At 45.5% G+C, this 21359-nt stretch overlaps 1 protein-coding gene and 1 pseudogene across 1 annotated transcript; one reads left to right on the top strand and one right to left on the bottom strand.

Annotated features, from left to right (window-relative positions):
- Positions 1-13403: 13403 nt before the first annotated feature.
- Positions 13404-15061, bottom strand: LOC149354619 (T-complex protein 1 subunit theta pseudogene; annotated as a pseudogene).
- A 1001-nt stretch (positions 15062-16062) lies between these two features.
- Positions 16063-19851, top strand: LOC149354620 (protein salivary glands marred-like). Its single transcript, XM_089577526.1, has 3 exons — positions 16063-16277; positions 16639-16832; positions 19073-19851. Coding segments are annotated over exons 1-3 (561 nt in total). The 5' UTR covers positions 16063-16276; the 3' UTR covers positions 19439-19851.
- Positions 19852-21359: the final 1508 nt, after the last annotated feature.

Consider the following 21359-nt stretch of genomic DNA (forward strand, 5'->3'; position numbering starts at 1 on the left):
CTACTGCGCACTCGGTAACTGTATGTGCGAAATTGCCGTTCATTTTTTTTTTATCCTGAAACTCCTCTTGCTAAATTCAAGCGGCTATCTATGCTGCAGCGATATCCTTAATTTCTCATCTTTACATCTGTGTGCATGCGATATCGAGAGCTTGGAGTTCGCGGCCTACACTTGAAAGGAGACGCGACGGCGTAGAAGAACCCCATACCTCTTACCTCTAACTCGTTAATTGGCATCCGCTTGACTAGTTTCTTCCGTTCTCTCTTCAAGTCTGAGCTAATTCGAGACCTTACCATTGTGTGGTCGCAAAACGCACCTTGCCGAGGACCTCCACATTCCGCACGATGCCAGAGTGAGCGCATAGTACGAAGGCTATTTCATATTTAGTCTCACCACTGGGGCTCTTCTACGTGTCCTTTCGTTTCCGGAAGCTGTTAATTATCCGTAAATTAATGCCCTCTGCAAGCTCTACTAACGACTTCCCCTGCTATTCTTGCACCCTATGCCGTAGCCACCTACCGCCAAGTCTTGGGCCTGATTCGCATTGAAGTCGGCCATTAACAAAGTATACTGTGATTTTACTTTGTTCATTGGAGATTCCATGTCTTCATAGAAGCTTTCAATGACCTTGTAATCATGGCTCAATTAAGGCGCATGAGCCGGCGCCACCTTCAGCTTGTGCCTCTTATGAAGTCTAATTACGATGGCTACCACCCTCTCGTTAATACAAAAGATTTCATTTATGTTGTCAGCTATATCCTCTTCATAAGAAATCCCGCACCTAGTTCTCGTCTGTCCACTCATACACGAAAGCTGAGTACCTGCCCGCCCCTTAGCACTGTATACGCGGCATCTTTTCTAACCGCACTAAATCCTCTGACATCCCGTTTAATACCCGCTTGTTCCTCGAACAGCACTGTTAGGCTAGCCTCACTGTTTAAGGTTCTATCATTTCACGTTGCCAGGTTCAGATTCCAACCTCAGCCTGTCCGGAGCCCGAGATTCTTAACTCCCTCCGCTGCCTCACAGGTCTCACCGCCGCCTTGGTCAATTCCTCCGCGGCCGCTGGAGACTTAGAGTGAGTTGGTTTGTTCATGGTAGGTTCAGGTCGAGTACTACACGAGAGTGGCAAAATCCTGCGCTCGTGAAGGCGTACGTTGATGAATACGGTCACCGAGTAGAGGTCGCACCCAAGCCCTGGTTATGCAATTCTTTCTAAACACGGGGATTTTTTTGTTATTTTTTTAATAGGTAGATATTTGCGCGGCACCGGGATTTAAACCACGGTCATCTTGCACTTTACGCGGATCCTCTAAATTTGCGCCATTGCTGCTGGTGAAACAATGTGACGCTAAGCGAGAAGAAGGCCTCCACTTACTCCATTACTCTCTAACAGTAGTCCGCAGTCCGCGCGCGCTGTTTCTCTCTGGCGTCGACCATATGCAAATGTAAGCACGAAACGAAAAAATTTTGAAGGTAAAAGCAGCTTCCACGTCACCAGCGAAATCATCGTAAAATTACAATAAGAAGCACGAAAGCACATGGTGATACATTTCGGCCTCAGAGCTTGCAAAGGCTCCCATAAGATAAAAGCCCCTCTATGTGTTTGCTAACCAGCGGCACAATTGAGACACCCGAATCAACACGCCAAATCAACACGTAGCCCAGACTTCGTGGCGGCGAAAGCCGCCATTCCTGTTCTCTTTCCTAGTTCATGAAGGTACGCTGGGAGCTGTATGCAGCAACTTGTTAGATGCGGACGCAGAGTGGATGCGCGTGTTGAACAGTACTCACGCAGTCGCACCGTAGAGGCCGCAGCAGCAGCCCCCGCAAAGGCCCATCCTAAGACGAGCGCCGTCGAGTGCTCTCTCCAGGCCGGTGCGCGTCGAGCAGCGTATTGGTGGTGGTGGTCGACCACGCCATGGCCATGATAAGCGAGGTCACCGCCACCCACACGGCGATTTGAACCACTGCCCAAAACCGCGTTTTGACTCCAGAAAAGGCTGCGGGCCATATCTTGGTCATGGACTGCAAAATGAAGGTTGAGACAATTTGTACACCGAATTATACAACGATTGCCTTAACGAGGCTACCTTGACATAAAGCCGCCGCGTCCCATCCCAGAATCCATATGTTATAGACGGGAAAACTGCGCTTACCGGCGGAGTTATTTGATTTATAAAACAAGTTTTTCTCAATGACGCGTCATTCTGTGGAAAGCAAAGTGAGTTAATGGCTCATGTATTTCCTACCGTACCCGCCATGTTTAACGCAAAAATGCCGCCCATTTTTGGCGTCGGCCTCTGTTGTCGGCATCGCTGTCCGCGAGCGAAAAATCCCCGAAAAATCCCCTGAGAGGCAACCTAGGTGCCATGTGGGCCAGCTGGGGCACGCAATCTTATGGCGTTATCACAACCTGCCGCCGGATTGTGAGCAAATTGGTCGCGAGGGGTTGCTTGGAAAGAGCAATCGGTGTGGCCCGATCCCCACCAGCGGCATCACGCGCCATCGAAGTGCAGTGGCGCGTCGCTTGAACGCTGGACCACTGGGCCAGAAGTGGTGTGAGGACTCCCGAGCATCTCTGAATGTTATGCAGAGAACTACCAATTCCGCATGTATGGGTACCTGCTCATTAACGCAATCGCGTCATTCTCCTAAGACGGGTTTTAAGTGTCCCCTCTAATTTTAGTGCAGCAGCACTATTCGGTGTATTTCCGATTTCAGGCATGCGTACGAATACAGTATCTGCGCTGACTTACGTCCCTGAAGTTTGCTGTGTGGCAGGCAGGTTGTGGGCAACCTGCATGTGTGCACACCTAGCAGGCGTTATCCTGAGTGAAGGCCTCGGGGAAGGTAAAGGCCTTCAGGTCAATTCACTTTAGCGCGTAAGGACCTTAATTATTGACCTTAAATACTGCTATGCGGCACGATATTCCGCGCTTAGCTGTGCTAAAAGTTAAAACGTCTGTATTTTTTTTTTGTATTGTGTGGAACGCTCGCTACAACTTACAGAGCACTAGCCTAGTGAGCTTGCTAGTGATGTTCTGATATGTGTTGTGTTTCCCGGGTGAGATCGAGTACGGTGTCGGCCGAGGCGTCTATTCGCAAGAAATCAGGAAAGAAAATTTTGAAAAGCCCTCACCGTGGCAGTCACAGGGAGGTCGGCTTACGGCTCTGCCAGGGTGGGTCCAGTTGCGGGCGGATATTTTTCATCGGGTTTGCGGTCCTTGCCCTGGAGTGGGTTGGCGCATCCCATCGCGAGCGTCGAGTGCTCCGTGTGAGCGGTGACTGATCCGTGCACAGGAAAGGCGTTGGGCGAGCTGGGAGGCCGGCGACTACCAGGACGAAGACGGCGCGCTAGTCGTGGTGTTACCGCCCCTGCCGTCGCACAGGCTGACTCCTTGTTCAGCAACGGCCAGGCAGCCACGCAATCAGGAGCCTGTTCAGCAATGCGGAGTCTGCGCGCCATCGGTTGTTCGAACGGTGGTAGAGAGAAGCCTCCGACGAAAGAGCCTCCGACCAGTCTTGGACAGCTGGAAGAGAAGAGCGGGTGCAATGAACGCCACGAGGGAATCTTCTTTGCCTTCGGCTCCGTGTTCTTCAAGGCGCGTGTGCAAGAGTGAATACTTGGAATACCTGGCACGTCTAGGTCCATGCCACAATTTTTAAATTCCTGAACCTAAGGCAGAAAAAAACGGAGCGAGAAGAAAAAGAAGGTAAGTATGTCGGAAAAAAGCTGAAGTAAGATCCACGTTGAATCGGAATGCGTCCCTAATTCCATGACTGATTGAAACACGTCTTTCATTCAAAACAGCACGTGCTCATTGGTCGAGGCATCTGTGCGGCCATGTGGTCCCACAGTTGTCAAGACATTTTGCACAGTATACTCAGCAATGTCACCATCTAATGCACCGAGAAAACGCAATAACATTATAAATATGTGTGCGATTTCTTTTTCATACGTGTGAAAAAAAACTAGAGGATTTTATCTGCTATGCCACCTTATTACATCATTAATGCCAATTCTCATAACACTCGTTTGGAAAAGTGATACATTTGCTGGAGCTTTTTAAAGCAGATATAAATAAATTAGGTTAGAAAAAACATAGCAAAGGAAAATTTCATGAATCAAAATTTTGTGCCTAACAAGAGACACTAGTGCTCTCATTGCTTTGAAATTACACGAGGAAATATGTAACAGCTTCTTTCTCTGTACGTTTACAAAAACACATTAATTAGAAAGCTGAATGTTGGTCGCAACCATGGTCACAACTGCCACAACTACATTCCAAACGCAGCACACTAATCTTCCATCCAACTATCGAGTGTAGTTAGAGAGTTCCTTCTATATTTGTCTGTCCGGATTTTGAAAAATTCCTATGCGCCAACTACTGGCTTAATCGAGAGTAGACACGAAGCCCTAGGTTTTGACACAACGGGTCTTGTAAGAATTCAGCAACTGGCATAATCAATTAGCACTGGTGGGTTGTGACGCCAGGGTCCCGTGCACTGCATGGCTTTCTCTCAGGAGGAAAGGGGGGAAGCGGGGGGGGGGCGTGGCTCACAAGTCAGCATATTATAGTATACATTCTTTGAGATATGTAATTAAACACTGATACTTGCCTGCATTTTCTAGAATTAAACTACTGTTGGCTGCAAGCAGCTTTTGTAAACGCAAGCCTCACAAGCCAAGCAGCGTATCCGACTGGCTGTCCCACCTGCTAGACGAAGAAGTAACAGAAAGCCCTGCTCAGTACATAGGCGAGTTGCATATTTGTTTTGATGCATATGGTTGTATTTTTGCAGTGTTTTAGCCAGGGACCCCAGGCAGGGGGAGTGCAAGAGAGGTGGTCGCTCCCCAACATTTCTCCAGAGGGAGAAGTGCTCCCCGTCTCCTTAGGGTGTTTAGAAACTCTATGCCAGTACCAAACTGCTGCACTCAAATCAGATTTCTGACAAGCACCTCAGTTCTAGGATGTTATTAATATAAGGCACAGTGGGGCTCAGCTAGTTAGCTTCATAGGCAGTAGTAAAGCGTTTTGTTTCAGTGAAACTTTCATTAGATTACCAGAATTGAAACAGACTATATGGTCGGTCTTGCAATGCAGCTGATTACTCCTCATTTGTACGTCATTATAAAGCTGCCCATTTGAACTGCAGTGCAAATAAAAATATAAATATATATATAATTTAACATGTCAACAAAATGAAAAAAAAAATAAAAATAAAACAAACTCAGACTTGCCGCCACTCCCCAACTCAGAAAACGTTCCATAGTCCCTGACGATGGTGCTTCCTTTAAACTTTGATTTTAACGAGGAGACAAAACATTGGCTCTCGATTAGGTGCACATGAATTTTTTTGATAAGTGCAGAAGTCTCTACTACCGCAGGGCATTTTATTCCGCAGGGAGCAGAGTTTCACGACTATTTTCGGCGATCATATGGCGCGCTGACATCAAAGATTCCAATTCATTGCGACGCAACCAACTTCACAGGTGCAGCACTCCTTCTTCGCGTGCGCAGACTTCTCTGAGGCACCACGTGCAAGAGTGTCTGGAAGATTTGAAAATTTTTCCAATTACTCAACCATGTACTGTACCACATGCAGGCACATGGCTCGATCTGCCCGTGCACTCAAGTTTCTCGATTTGTCATGTTTACAGACACCTTCACAGATGTCTGTAAAACCATATAACCTACCATATTTTGATGTGATAACACTAAATGCCTCACAGGGAAAAAAATGTGTCATAAAGTTTGCCCATTGGCTGGAGGGGAATGAAGCCAACAGATCTGAAGTGACATCACTTCTGGTAAAGGCATCAAAAAAGAGAATAGTACAGACAATTAGAATTTTTCAAAGTAGCACCCTTTCGCACCTACACGCTACTGCCAATGAATTTTCCAGTCTTCGTACGCCTCCAGGAACGCCCGGACCGGAATGCTGTTTAGCTCCCTCGTCACGGCCTATTGAACCGCCTCTACCGATCCGTGATGTTTCCCCTCGAGCGTCGATTTTATTCTCGGGAATAAAAAAAAGTCTGGTGGGGCCAAGTCGGGGCTGTAGGGGGCCTGAGGCAGCGTTGCCGCCTTGTGCTGGGCAAAAAATCGGGGTCCTCATTCACATGATGAAGATCCTGGCAGATCGCTTTCCGGTTGGACTTTTTCTCCTCTGACAACACTCCTGGCACCAACTTCGCGCACACTTTCCTCATGGCTAAGTTTTCTGCCAGGATCTCAAAAACTTGGGTTTGAGGAATGCTCAAGATCAAGCAATCATTCTGATACTCATCCTACGATCACTGTTCAGTAAATGTTTCACTCGCTACACATTTTCGTTGGTCTTGCTGGTCGAAGAGCGCCCGGAGCGGTCGTCATCTTCCACTCTTTCCTGACCTTCTCGAAACAGCTTGTTCCACTCAAAAAACTCCTGATATACCCATGGCAGCGTCACCGTAGGCCTCCTTAATCATGTCGTGAGTTTCTTTGTTCATTTTATCAAGATGTACACAAAATTTAATCGCGTATCGCTGGTCCAGTAAACGCTCTATGATTCTGCGTGACGAGACATTTCGACAGGGGTTCACAGTACAAGCGACCTGCTCTCTTCAACAGCCGATAGCCGACTGCCGATTTTCCCCAGCATTCCCAATATCCCCCTTCAGCGATCCTGCACGCGTAGACCGCCTCTTGTCCGCCCGTTCGCCCAGGAAAAAACCAGTCCTACTACTTTCAGAACAGACCCTGTATAAGGTAATTAGGTGTATCTGTGAATGTTTCGCATATATAAATTGTGTTGGATTTACCTTTGCTATTAATCATTCATACTGTAAGATATAAAATATTGTGTAGCTAGCATAATGCCACACATGTGCCTAACACTGATTTGACGCCTCGCAGCTAATGAAGCTAGCAAGCAGAGCTTAATGTAGAAACATTATACTGCTAATGGGCACTTTTTTTTTTTAATAGCAACAATATGGTTTTTTAGTGCCTATGGTGACATCTGTGGGCAAAATGCTTTTGATAAGCCCTAATCACCTTAAACCGAACACACAGTGCCAGAAAACTCACTAATAAGCTGGACTCGTCAAGAGCCAGAAATGACAGTCAGCTCATGACAAGCTAAGTACACTAGGGGCTTAAGTAAAACAGCAGTAACGATTGTACAGTGCAAATTACCTTTTATCAGTAGGAGAGAAGCCAACAGCCACAGAAACCAAGGGGCACAGGGGATTTTTAATTATTTTTTTTTATTTCGTGGTGTTGGTCAATTTATAATATTACTGAATATGTTGTCGCTTAAAGTTGATTGATTAGAAAAGCAGAAGAAAAAACAACCACATGCCGCCGGTGGGATCCACGACCTGCGAATTACGCGTCCGGTGCTCTACCTCTGAGCTACGGCGACGGCTGTCAAACCTTCTGCTTTCGGGGGTATTTATGTTTACAAATAACCTAACCTTGGGAGTGTTCACCAATGCCACCCACGTTCTTAAGCGGCGGACATAGAACGTCCTGAGTTACCGCTGGTGTGACGTAGAACGTCATCGAACGGCGAGGGTGGAAGCTGTGTGAGAACCCTCTTATGCTTCCTATGGCGTCAAGGCTGCCAGAACCGAGGCCCTCGCTAAGCAATTAAGCAAACAAGGGAAGGGGAATGAGGGGCTCGTTATAAATATGAGAGAAGCCAACAGCCACAGAAACCAAGGGGCACAGGGGATTTTTAATTATTATTTTTTATTTCGTGGTGTTGATCAATTTATAATATTACTGAATATGTTGTCGCTTAAAGTTGATTGATTAGAAAAGCAGAAGAAAAAACAACCACATGCCGCCGGTGGGATCCGAACCCACGACCTCCGAATTACGCGTCCGGTGCTCTACCGCTGAGCTACGGCGACGGCTGTCAAACCTTCTGCTTTCGGGGGTATTTATGTTTACAAATAACCTAACCTTGGGAGTGTTCACCAATGCCACCCACGTTCTTAAGCGGCGGACGTAGAACGTCCTGAGTTACCGCTGGTGTGACGTAGAACGTCATCGAACGGCGAGGGTGGAAGCTGTGTGAGAACCCTCTTATGCTTCCTATGGCGTCAAGGCTCCCAGAACCGAGGCCCTCGCTAAGCAATTAAGCAAACAAGGGAAGGGGAATGAGGGGCTCGTTATAAATATGAGAGAAGCCAACAGCCACAGAAACCAAGGGGCACAGGGGATTTTTAATTATTTTTTTTATTTTGTGGTGTTGATCAATTTATAATATTACTGAATATGTTGTCGCTTAAAGTTGATTGATTAGAAAAGCAGAAGAAAAAACAACCACATGCCGCCGGTGCGATCCGAACCCACGACCTCCGAATTACGCGTCCGGTGCTCTACCGCTGAGCTACGGCGACGGCTGTCAAACCTTCTGCTTTCGGGGGTATTTATGTTTACAAATAACCTAACCTTGGGAGAGGATTTACAGAAGCTGCAGTTCTGAGGCTTATTGCTTTAACGTTTACATGCAGAAGAGTGTCTACTTTGTGGCCAACCACTTTACACAGCCCAAATGTAACACAATGGGTAAAAAATTATTCCAGAAAAATTCCATGCACACGAGGATGTCGTTGAACTGTAACAGCCCATAGAAAGAGTGGAACTCTCTATCACATGCTCACTTGATGAAGAGACAAATGTGCTCTGAATTGTACATTCTCTTGGCCTTAGCCCACTGCATTTAAATGAGTGTTAGGGAAGACAGCCATGTAGAAATAACTGAGAGTACATTTATTTCCCTGCATAGTCACAAAAATTTTTAATTGTGACATTACGATTCTCTAATGCGTTCATAGTTCTGCATCAGACCGAATGATCATTAAAAGGTGTGGATCGGTCACACATTCTCGATTAGTTTACCTCTGAAGTAGCGTGCTTGTTAAGGCTGCGTATTAACGACAGTCATCATAATAAATGTTTGATACAGAAATGTAAACAGCGAGAAGATGAAATTATGTAGCTCGCAGCTCCCCGTATTCAAAGATGTGTGGGGATGAGAGAATTTCTCCAGGCTTTCCCTTTCCATGTCTTTGTAGTGACACCACTACTGGCACAACCATGCCCTTTATAAACAAGACGAACATGCAAGTAGGGGTGCCTTTTTGAACAGCTCAAGCAATTGACCATACCAGCAGATGTTGGGATGCTATACCAGCTCACTTTCAATTAAATATACAGACATGTATAATAAAGGTGGATGACCGACATGCCCGTTGACTGAACGCAGCTAGTATATGACACTGTATAGATGTCTTAAGTATGTGTTTCTTAAGAGATGTTGTCACTCCAAGAAAGATGTTTCGTTATATTCGACTCGTGAATATATGTCAGGAATCTACCTTGACAACAGCTTACTGAAAGTGCTCAAGGCTGGATCTATCAAGAACTTGCAACACATCTCCAGCATCTTTTTAACATGTGCAGGCTGTAGGTAGGTAAAAACTTTATTGGATGCACTGAGGTGGGATTTAGGGGAGAAAAAAATGTACTCACGCAATGAAAAAAATTGTCTATTCAATATAAGTTAGTCTCTTAAAGCAAAACCTTATTGATGAATAATATCCTAATGCATTTGTACAGGTCAAACACTTCTGCAGGATACTGTCTGCTTACAGGCTGATTGTAAACTTGTACATAAAGTATCACAACAGGAAATTTTTTTTTCTTATCACCCAAGTATGTCTTCTCATCAGCCAAAGAAACACTTCAACCTATTCAGAAAAGAGAGGAAAAGTGGTAACACCTCTAACATTGTCCTGTATTCCCGAGTGTCTTTTGGCCATCAGCACTTATGAGATATTTACTGTACGCTGTGATGAAACTGTAATAATTGTGGTACTATACACAAGTCACTGTTGGGCAACATATAGTGTTTCCAAGATTAAGCTAGTACCATGTACCATGCTCATTGTATGCGACATACTTTTAAACTCATGTGGGTGTACTGAAACAGAGTATTTATCTGCCAGTTACTTTATTGCTGTGGTAACCTAGCTGATATGCTGTGCTTCACAGTTAAATTGCACTACCTTCCAAGAGTTTGAATGATGTGTACTTTTGTAATGCTAAAAACAGCAGAAATGGGTCCGCTTCATTGGCCTTGAATATGAATGATTAATTACCTTTATTTTTCATTCTTAATGTTATGTGCCAAATTTTATGAGGAAACTGTGGCTACATTCATGGCTCTTGTAGGAAGTAGAAACTGCTCTGATGTTCTGAATGAGATAGAGTCTAATTTTTCATTTCTTTGTTTTTATGAGAAAACAGTATTGATCTGAGCTTTAAAACATTTCAGTACGTGCTTCTGGATGAAGCACAAAATGAAATGAAATTGCATGTGTAAGCTTATAACCACATGAAAGAAGGAAGCAAGCTCTTTGACAAACCCATGAAAGTAAGGGCAAAGATAAAATGCAAATATATAATTTGCTTATCAGAATCACAAATTTCAAATTGCTGACAAACCACACGAAATTGAATAACACATACTGTGAACATGATGAGAATGTAGCATACTCACACAGGGCACTCCTCTTCTTGTGTCCCACGTCAATGCGCTATTTTCACATTATGTTCTCACGCAAGCATCAACTAGCCCTAAATAGATACTAAATAGTACTGATGATGATATGGTTATAGAAACTATATATGGTTGTATGGATATATGGATATGGGTATACTACTCCACTAATTTTAATTTGCATTATATATGTGCTAAATTTCAGAACACAACTGGATTGGAATGTTGCTTCGCAATTGAGCTGCATCTGCAATAATATGCAGAGTACAGACCCTTGAAGCCCCTGTGTTAACTGAACATCAAAATGTCAAAGAATCTCTGAACATGCATAGTGTGCCCAAGGGCCAGAATAAAGGCAGGTCTAGTTCCATAGCACCAGATATTGCAATGCCACTTAATCATGCACACAGTTATATTTATCTGAACAATGTTTTAAAGGTGAACTAGGGACCACATAAATAACATTAATAAAAGGGGCACGAAAAGGTCTGTAAATAACCACCATTACATCTTCATGCTAAACATTTTGTTTTCAGAAGTAACAGAATGCACTGCAACTAAATATCCACCTCTACAACATGCAGTTGCACTACACCAATATTCCCTTCTTCTTCCCAAATAAAAGGCAAATACACAGAAGCTAGGGTAAAACTGGGTAAATATAAAGTGTGACTGAGATCAGAACACAGATCAGAAGTGACCTGGAAGGATCGAGTATAGAATGACCACTCCAGGAGCATGAGTAAGGTTGCAAACATAGGAACAACCCCAATGTGAGTGGCAAATGTACAGGAGGTCATAGCTTCATTGGTTTGGTCATGCAATGAGGAGAAATGAAGAATATTTTGGAAGAAAGGCATTAGAAATTGGCACCAAAGGGAGATAGCATGGGTCCACCCAAAGAGAAGGTGGAGAGAGCTAGTGGAGATAGTTCTTCAGGATAATTACTCTGTGTATACAGTTCAAGGAAGGCAGAAGTGGAGGACGTTAATTAGAAACAGTGACCCCACATAGACAAATGGGACAAGCTGAAGGAGGAATAAGATGTTGCATCCGGAGACCATCAGAAACAAGATGCACACAACGAAGTTCTATTTAAGGTCCACACTTTATTTTGCCCTTGTTATTGATACGCCTAATACTCTCTGTAGACAAAGCAGTTCTTTGTGCCAATGTCAAATTTATTTTTCTGGAACCAAACAAGCTGAAGTTAGAATCAAGAGTAAATATATGGCTAGTGAGTTATAGAAACAGACAAGATTTAATTACTTTAATCTAGAAACTAAGTACTATTTAGTGCCTTCCATTACTGCACCTACTTATAGCCATGATATTTATTATTGGTGATAATGTAATGCAATGCACTGTAATGTTTCGATCTCTGTTTTTCATTTTTTTTTGCAGAATGAACATGTTATTTCTTTGCTCAAAGTATCACAAGCAGCAAGGCTGAAAGCTCACTGAAATCAAATTTCAGTAAGCTCTACAGGTGTTATTTAATGACCTGCTCTCATCTACAGCACTGTCACTAGCCTGTAATATCACACCACACCCAAGCAGGATTAATATGACATTTGAGCTCAATAAAAATAAACAACTTGGCTGCACCAGCTCCTTGAGACAGGTCAACTTTATAATAAGCATAATCTAGCAATTTGTGTGTATACTGAAAGGAAGACTCATGATACAAAACTGAAAGTTCCCTTTCCATCCCTCGTGTTCCTTTGACACTATTTTTTCACCATGACTCATGGTACATTTAACAAAATGTAGCTCAGAACGAGAATGCACAAATGAGAACTACAGAAAGTCCAAATTGGGAATGACTGGGCACAGTCCTGTCGGGTGCTATATCCATAGATGTGGATGCGACCACAATGATATAGCGCAATGTCCTCAAATGTGGATGCAATAAAATGTGCTGAAGTCTGAAAAACCTTGCGTAGAAAGGGAGAGAGTCAGGCATATGAAATTAACGCAGGAATCCACTTTTTTCTTAATCCCTGCCACCTTGTTTTATGCTGGTTTGGTTGATTTATAGGGTTTGATGTCACAAAGCAACTTGACCTATGACGGACGCTGCATTGAAGGGCTCCAGATAATTTCGACCACCTGGGGCTCGTCAACATGCTCACACATCACACAGTACACGGACCTCTAGCATTTCACCACACATCAACATGCGACCGCTGCAGCCGGGTTAGAGCCAACATTGTTCGGGGCAGCAGCCTACCTTGTTGTACAGCAACTTCACAATGTGAGTGGTATCAGTTTTCACTTGTTTTGCAAGCATAAACAAGTGCATAAAACAGATTGATTCATTTACATAACTCATCATGACAAAGTATAAATGAAATCTTCAAAAGTGCGGAGTAATGATGCGGATACACAAGGATGCAACAGAAATTGAATATTTACTCATCGAGGAAGACTGGGATAATTTGATGCATAATCCAAGTATGCTCCTTGCAAAAATCTGAAATTATAATTTTCTCTCCACTGGATTATTTGTGCCTGAAGGGAATGAATACTACCAATATAAAGAATTTTTATGCATAGCTACTTAGGGATAGGCATTTCCAGTTCCGCAAGTCTTGCTGTGTACTTAACATTAGTGCCATTGTATTCATTAAATCTCCTGCAGCTGTTTCCCTTATGTTTCATTTTCCATATGCTATATTTTACACTGCTGACATAACAGCACTTACATAGGTGACAAAATTTATCTGGGATATTAAAGTAGCAACAAAGTACCATGTGCATTTGCTTGAAGCCATGTAGCAGAGTCAAGTCAGCTCTGCACAGTGGCACAGTAAATGCACATAAAAATGGCAGCAGAATACAGACAGAACCGGGTTTTATTGGTCACACTTAACTAATCATCCCTGTCCCCTTCCCCAGACCTTGGTGCTGGCCCTCCAGCTGGCTTGGCCATGATGATCTGGTCCACATGCAGAACCGTGGAAGCAGCATTGGTTGCATACTGGAGACTCCAGTGCTTTGTGATGAGAAGATCCAGCAGGCCATTCTTCACCGCATCTCCGACGCCCTCTTCCTTCAGGCATGAATTGGCATCGCCTTGGTTGTGTGCTGCCTGGATCTGAGCCACAAGCTCTTCGGGCTTCGAGGCGCCAGAGTTCTGCGCCAGAGTCCTGATGAGCGACTCCAGCGACTGGGCAAACTTGTGCGCCGCGTACTGCTCGAGCCCCGGGAGGGTGTCTGCCCAGGTGGCCAGGCGCCGAGCCAGCTCGGCTTCGACGGCCCCAGCGCCGGGCACCAGGCGCCCGTCCTTGGTGGCCGCCTTGAAGGCGTTCACGCCGTCGTCCACGGCACGCTCGGCGTCGTCCAGCAGGCTGTCGGTGGAGCCGCGCAGCAGCACCGTAGCCACGCGGGTCTGGTGGCCCTCCTGGCGGAAAACCACCACCGGCGTGTCACCCAGATCGTCCAGGTAGACCAAGTCGCACAGGCCCAGGTCCTCGGGTCGAGGCGCCGCAAGCTTTGGCAGGGCAGTGGCGCCCACGACGCGGCACACGCGTCGCACGTCGAATTTTGACGGCAGCCGGACCGCCATGAGGCCGTACTTGTTGAGGTAATGGAGTGCCATGTTGAGGTAATGGAGTGCCATGGAGTGCTCACCACCACCTTGACGCCAGCATCAGCGATGGCCTTAATCTGCTCCTCGAGCAGGTTCTCTTCGCCGCGCGAGAAGTGGCGCAGCTCCTGCGCCGACTGGATGAGCACTGTGCCTTTGGTCTCGGTCTGCATTGTGTCCACGGCGCACGAGTAGACGGCAACCTTGGCGTCGCGTGCTTTGGTGATCCATGCCGAGGACAACCTGAGACTGGTCGAGACCAGAACCGAGGACTTTGCAGACACGCACGTTGTCCACATTGAGAGCGCCCGATTCAAGTACCACTGCCTGGCAAGCTTCGGCCACCAGCTTGGCCAAGTAGTCGGCGCCGGCTAAAGGCTTGCTGGACATTGCCGTGCGAACTGCCTTCACAGCCTGCTCTGGATTGCGGATGTCTTGTATTTCATCGACGCTCAATTCGGGCAGCAGGTCAAGGGCCTTTTTCAGCGCAAGCTGATAGCCTTCGGCAACTTGCACAGGCGTAAGGCCAGTTCGCACGAGCTCTTCGGCGTTCTCTAGCAAGGCTCCGGCAAGCAGAACGACCGCGTTCGTACCATCGGCCACCTCAGCCTCCTGCATCTGAGACGCCATGACGAGTAGCTTGGCGGCGGGGTGTTGCACCTCGAGCTGGTTTAGAATGGTAGCGGCATCGCTGGTCACAGAGAGCTTCTCCAAGTGGTTGATCACCATTTTGTTCAGTCCATTTGGTCCGTAGGCCGAGGCAAGGCTCCGAGCAAGCTCCACACAGGCTTCGATGCTGCGGAAGAGGGCCTCATCGACGCCCTGGAAATGTCGCGAACCTTCTTTCAGCATCTGCAAAAGGGCTGTCGGAGCACCGCCACGGAACGACATAGTCGTAGCCTTGTTTGACAGAGATGCTTCGGGAAGTCTCAAAACCTCTAACGAGTCCTACCGACTCGATAAATTGCGAAGGCGAGCTTTGAATCGCCCTTATTACGAATACCTCGTGCTCCGCCGGTGGTGACAATGCGCCGGCCGCAGATAGATTCCCTTATTTGGCGCACCCGAGGAGGGGGCGCTGATAGCATTTAGCCAGCTGGCTCCGCATTCTTAACTGGCTTTGGATAGGCCGCTGCTGTGGATCGGCCGCTCCAGCGCTGCCGTCGTTAACGAAACCAACGAAATTGTCGACAACTGCTTGTTGCTGCTCCGATATGAGTCATGTTAAAGGTAGTTAGTAATAAAGGATTAACTAAAGTACAGACTGATAATAAATGACTGAGTACATTATTTATATAAAAAGGTGATGAAAGGACGCATGCAGTTCGCATACACGCCAGCTGAGCGTTTTGCTACATATGTGAAAAGCGCGTATTTTGGAACCCGCGAAGTGCCATCTTGCAATTTTTCTGTCATTACAGTGTTCTCTAATTACAGCCAGCATAAGCATAAAATTCAGTACAAAGCTGTCGCCATTCTCTCTTCGAAGTTCATTCTCCCCTCTTTTTCCCTCTCTCTTGTCAATGCGGTCGGTGCGGTGTTTCAGCAGCTTTTTTTTTTTAAATCGTTATGTCAGGTCGCCACATCCAACGTTCGGGACAGGAAACGCTTGTTTTTTTCCTTTTTTATTCGAACATATTAACGAGGGCACAAACGGGTGCGTCTTATGTCAGTGACTCACGGCGACCCAGATCAGTGCCCAGATTGACCATAAACAAACGCTTACTCAACTGAGCAACAGGAGCTAGCGCTTCCAGCCAACGATAGCACTGGCATGAATGAACGAGTGCCGAGCCAATCGAGCATATCGAGTATGACACAGACAGCGTAGCGTGGTAGTAACGAATGTTACGCACCGTTCTTGTGCTGCCGTAGCGGACTTCCCATTTTTAAGTTTACTGGTTTGCTTCTACACCCACTGTAACGCTGCGCGAAACTGTAGCAGGCGAAGGAAAGAGGTCAGGTGACTCACGGACTAGAGATTGGCAGTTCCGATTGAACGGTTTTGAGCAGCTGGGATTTGAACGCATCATCTTGTGTATCAACGGTGCGTCCACGGGTCTGCATCTCCTTGTATGCTCTCCGACAGCTGTAAATCGGGTCCCGTTTCAAGCTGAGAACAGTAAGTTACCCTTTTGTCTTTGTTAACATTTGCTTTTGCGCTTCAAGGCGTTGACGGCGGAGTTTCCTGGCCTCGTGTTTCCGTTCCTTATGTTCGCACTAGCGGCGTTACTGCGCTGTTCGGTCACCACACGCTCCGTTTTGCATGCGTTCACTATCAGCAAGCACCTCGCAGGAAGACGAAGTCTGATTAACCCATTAAAAGATTTGACGGCAGCTGCTATGTGGGCAGTCAAACTAGTTCTTGCCTTGTATGGTGTTTGTAGCGGTTATAACAACCAGAAAAACGGCTTAGTACATACATGTTTTACGTGGCCGATATGAAACCTGTCATGACTCTGCGTGCATTGTGTTTTTTACAGTGGCTGAGTTCCACGCGAAGGACATCGGCCTGCGCGTCCAGAAAAAACTGCTTAGTCGCGTGAGCAACAAGAGCGTCGCCAAGGCGTTCATCGATGATGTCTCCGCAAGTCTCCTGGATAACTTGTACAAACTTGTAAAGCATGTGTCGGGCAATAAAAAAGATGCAGAAAAAATTACCAAGAATATTATTAAGGTGAGTGCTTGCAAGCTGCGGAGAACGTTGTGACTCGGTAAGCCGCATGTGCGGTCGCACCACCCTCTCTGGCGGCCGTGACAACGTCAGTCCACAGGCCTCTTTTCCGATACTGACAGCTGACATCAACAGTGCATTTGACTTGCGCGTTTCGCATTCAAAAGTGTAATTTTCTTAAAAAGGATGATTTTGAACGATTCGGTTTTGCAGTAGATTTGTTTCGCCTCATTAACCCATATATGCCCTAACTTCAGGAAATGTTTTAAGTAGTAAAGTGGGTTTCAGACTCTGAATCGCCCTTTTATTGATGGAAATATTTTTCTCAATACCGACTTTTGAGCCATAATATAATAGGGGCACTAAGCAAATGCACTGTCTATTGCGTACGTTTAATAATGCTTTAAACATTTGAACTCATCTCTGTCACATTTCTCATCACATATGGCCATTTTCTCATGACAGTATGAAAATCCTGTATGCTTCTCTTGCAGACTCATATAATGTAGTCGGTGGGGTTGAATCAGCTCACTGCTACCAGAGAAGACTCGCTGCTTTCTCAGAACCCAGTAAAAAAAAAGAAACGCAAGTGGAATCAGTTGAATTTCCAACTGGTTCCAGTTGGAATGTTGTTCCAATTCGATAGTCAAAATGGAATATCCAGTTGGGCCAGTTGAGTTTCTACTGGTGAGCCCAATTGGTCTAAGCTGTTTTATCCAATTGGTCTGTCCAAATTTATGTGAATGTTTGCGTATTTGACAAACAAGGCAGAACTAATACGGTTCTTATAATAAGAGCAGTCGGCAGCTTAACCTACTAAATTGCATTCATCATCTGCACCACCACTGCGTTCAAAAGTTAAATAACTGCATTCAATGGGCAAGCATCACTGGCTCCAGCATGAGAGCCTCATAAATGGGGTATAGAAGTTGGAGTCGAAGTGTGTTCTCTGGATGTACATACTGAGCTAATATATATGCTACTAGTGCAGTGTTTCTTGTGTTTGATGTATGCGTGTCTATTGGCCTTGATTTCTATAAATGCATGTGGATTTCAATTCCGTACTAAAAATGTTGGTTGGCACCAGGGAGTGTCTCCCTGCAGTCCTCACAAATCGGTTATCCTTTTGCATGTTAATCCGAAAGACGCGGGTTCGAACCCGGTCACGGCGGCTGAATTTCTTTGGAGGAGAAATTCGAGGCCCGTGTACTGTGCGATGTCAGTGCACGTTAAAGAACCCCAGGTGGTCGAAATTTCCAGAGCCCTCCACTACGGCGTCTCTCATAGCCTTAGTCGCTTTGGGACGTTAAACCCCACAAACCAAACCAAACCAAACCTTTTGCATGTTAATAATATGTTAAATTATATAAATATATCTTGCACTATGTATTTTGCACAACCTAATTGTGAGGTATATTTTGTGAATATTTTGTGGATGCAGTAACTGCCTAGGGCCTAATGGGTCTAATTGGTTAGTCCAGTTGGATCCAGTTGGTCAGATGGCTAAAAACGCAACTGGAACCAATTGATTCCAACTGGAGAATCCATTTGCTCCAACGCTCCAAATCCATTGCTTGCACAGAAAAGTTAGAGCCTCTTGAACCTACACAAGCAGGTGCATCCCGGCTGCGGCGGCCGAATTTCTTTGAAGGTGAAATTCTAGAGGCCCGTGTGCTGTGCGATGTCAGTGCATGTTAAAGATCCCCAGGTGGTCCAATTTTCCGGAGCCCTTCACTACGGCGTCCCTCATAGCCGGAGTTGCTTTGAGACGCTAAACCCCAATAAACCAATAAACCAAATAAGCAGGCGCAAGCTTTTAAAAAAAACTGTCCTACATGTAGCACATCAGGGCGCATTTGGGTTAATGCAATTGACACATGAAAAGCACTCCGGTATAGATGTACTGATTTCTGAACGCTCCAGTAAATATGTTATGGGTATAAATATAGTGATCGGTCTAAATATGGATTGTTTTGCTCTTGACATGTCTTGTGCAGGTCTGAAGAACAAACCTAGAAATCTGGTTCTGCACACTTCGTGCAGATTTTTTTTTTTACCTTAGGATCATAAGCTTGAACTGGTTTAACAATTCAAGCATGCATTCTTATGTTTTCTTGCATTGTTTTTGTACTCGGTCCTGAGAGTATGTTTGCCTCTGATAAAACACTTCTCAGAACCCACTTTTTTCTCCCTATTATTTTTGTCTGTTGGTATCACCATTGCAACCCGTTTTCCCATCCCAGATTGTGGTGAAAGTTGGTGTCCTGCACCGAAACAACCAGTTCTCACCAGACGAGGTAAAGGTGGCTGAACAGCTTCAGCGCAAGCTGCGTGCTCTCGCCATGGCTGTGGTGAGCTTCTACGAGATGGAGTTCTCATACGACCGGCGGTACCTTGTTGGCGCCTTCGACGAGTGTAGAGCTCTGCTTGCCGACCTTGTGCGCTCCCACTTGACGGCCAAGTCAATGGGTCGGATCGAGCACATCTTTGGCTTCTTTGGAAAACCTGAGACATTGGTCTCGGTGTTTGGAAACGACAGTGCTCACCGTGAGTGCCTGGGAAGAGTCGTCAAAGATTTACACGAAGCCTTGGACAAAGAGAGCCTCTGAGGGGAAAGCTGGTTGGCAGAAAAGGAAAATGTGCCTCTGGTGTTTATGCATCTGCCTGGGTAGAGATTGCACTATGGTGAAGCCTTACTCGGTGCGCTTGAAAGCACGTGTCTCTTCGAAACGTTATCACAGCGCACAGGCTTAAGGAAAAGGAGCCAGCCAGTTTCTTCTCCTTGCCGAAAGGTTGGCAGGTTTGCTTTCAAATGGCGCTTGCCTTTGCATATTCAAGACTGTACGTGCATTCCATCTGAGTGCTCGTAGCCAGGTTTGTTCTTTTAATGCTCACTGTAACTAATGGGAAAATGAACGGAGAGTGTAGACACCTGGAGCAAAGAACAAGGAAAGTGCTTTATGCATGGGTGACCCACTGTTCTTATACTGTCCATGTAATGTATTTGGTTGTTTTACTTATACCTGGTGATGCGCTGGAAAGTTACTAGATTTGTGCCTTCCAAGGCGCTGGTCTTTTCTATGCAAGAGGTACCTTTTCATATATGTGTGTAATTAATGTGCACAGGAGGGTCAGTCAGTTATGCGACCCACTACGCAACTGTGCCTGCACTTGGTGTTCAGAGAGACTTGGTACAGCACCATTTTTTTTTAACTGGTTTATACTGTCATCTGGTGGGACACACAGAACATCCAAAATGGGACGGTGTCTAAGGAGAGCCATGGATGCTGAAACCAAATTTTGACTCATTACCTTCTTAACTCACTCACTATGTGTTGAAAAAGGTTAAATGTTTACCACAGAGCAGAACGCTGGCATGTTTGTAGAGCGTCTTGTTAGTGGAGTGTCACTGAGGATGATTGCAGCTGGTTTTTGCCAACTGTCTTACCTGATCAGAAACGTTAGCTAACGCTTCTATGCACAAGTGAACAGTGAGAGCAGGGAAATGGGTTTCATTTAGCCACCAGAGCTGCGCCATTAGGAATAAATCACGTTGGCCGAAGAAACAAAACTGACAGCACAGCAGTTTCCTCATTTTGAACAAAGTTGTGGAACGGAAATAGTTTTTACATGTGTATTCAATGCTGATGCCAAACAGTGTAATGCTCAAGTCTCGGAGATGATGAAGATTTCAATTTCGTGACTGTGTTTTTGTGAATAACATGTAAGCATCCCTTTCATGTAAAAGTATGGCTGCATCCTGCACTGTACTTAATGCTTGTAAGAGCAGCAGACTTCATTGAAAGCAGTACAGTGGCTCTTTCGAACAAAAAAACGCAGTAGTAATGGTGAAAAAATGTACGCACTGCCATATACATTATACAAGCACCGGAGCCAAAGCTGTCTCTTAGAAACCTAAGTGGCCTCCTGATTCAGTACAATTTACCCTGGCACCATTGGAGATTAATGTGCTTAGTGCCTTATGCCAGGTCTTCGGCATACCTGTGACACTACACATGTGGCCAACAGGGTGCATTATGCTGCCAGCCGTGTTTGTCAGCTATGGAGTCTGGCGTACAATTCTGAGCAATGTGCACATTTTTGATGCCTACTTAGCTTCATGCATGCAAAAAAAGGGGTGGAAGGGGACTTTATCATCAATTTCTGCTTGAAGATGCCTGTGCATTATTTCGTCGCTGTTGTCTATAAATAAGTGCCTAAGTCATTGTTGCATCAAGCGAAAGTCTATTGAGTACCGTAGTGTCTGCAACGGCATCCCTGATAGTGCTGCTATGTTTCATTGTGGTTGATTTTGCAGTGGCTAACTGTCTATTATTCCATGCTTTCTTGTGTGCTGTTTTATGATCATTTATTAGTCGATCTACCACTTTCTCTGCAGTCTTGCCATGCCGTAAGTGGTACTGGGGAACAAATATTTATTTATTGTGATACCGCTAACCATAACGGAAGCAAAGCTTTTTGTCTTGGCTAGCCATTTTCCAACAGCATATTGACCAGAGCGACCCAGCT

Source organism: Amblyomma mixtum, chromosome 3, assembly GCF_055824585.1.
Source record: "Amblyomma mixtum isolate Tamu chromosome 3, ASM5582458v1, whole genome shotgun sequence".
Lineage (NCBI taxonomy): Eukaryota > Metazoa > Arthropoda > Arachnida > Ixodida > Ixodidae > Amblyomma > Amblyomma mixtum.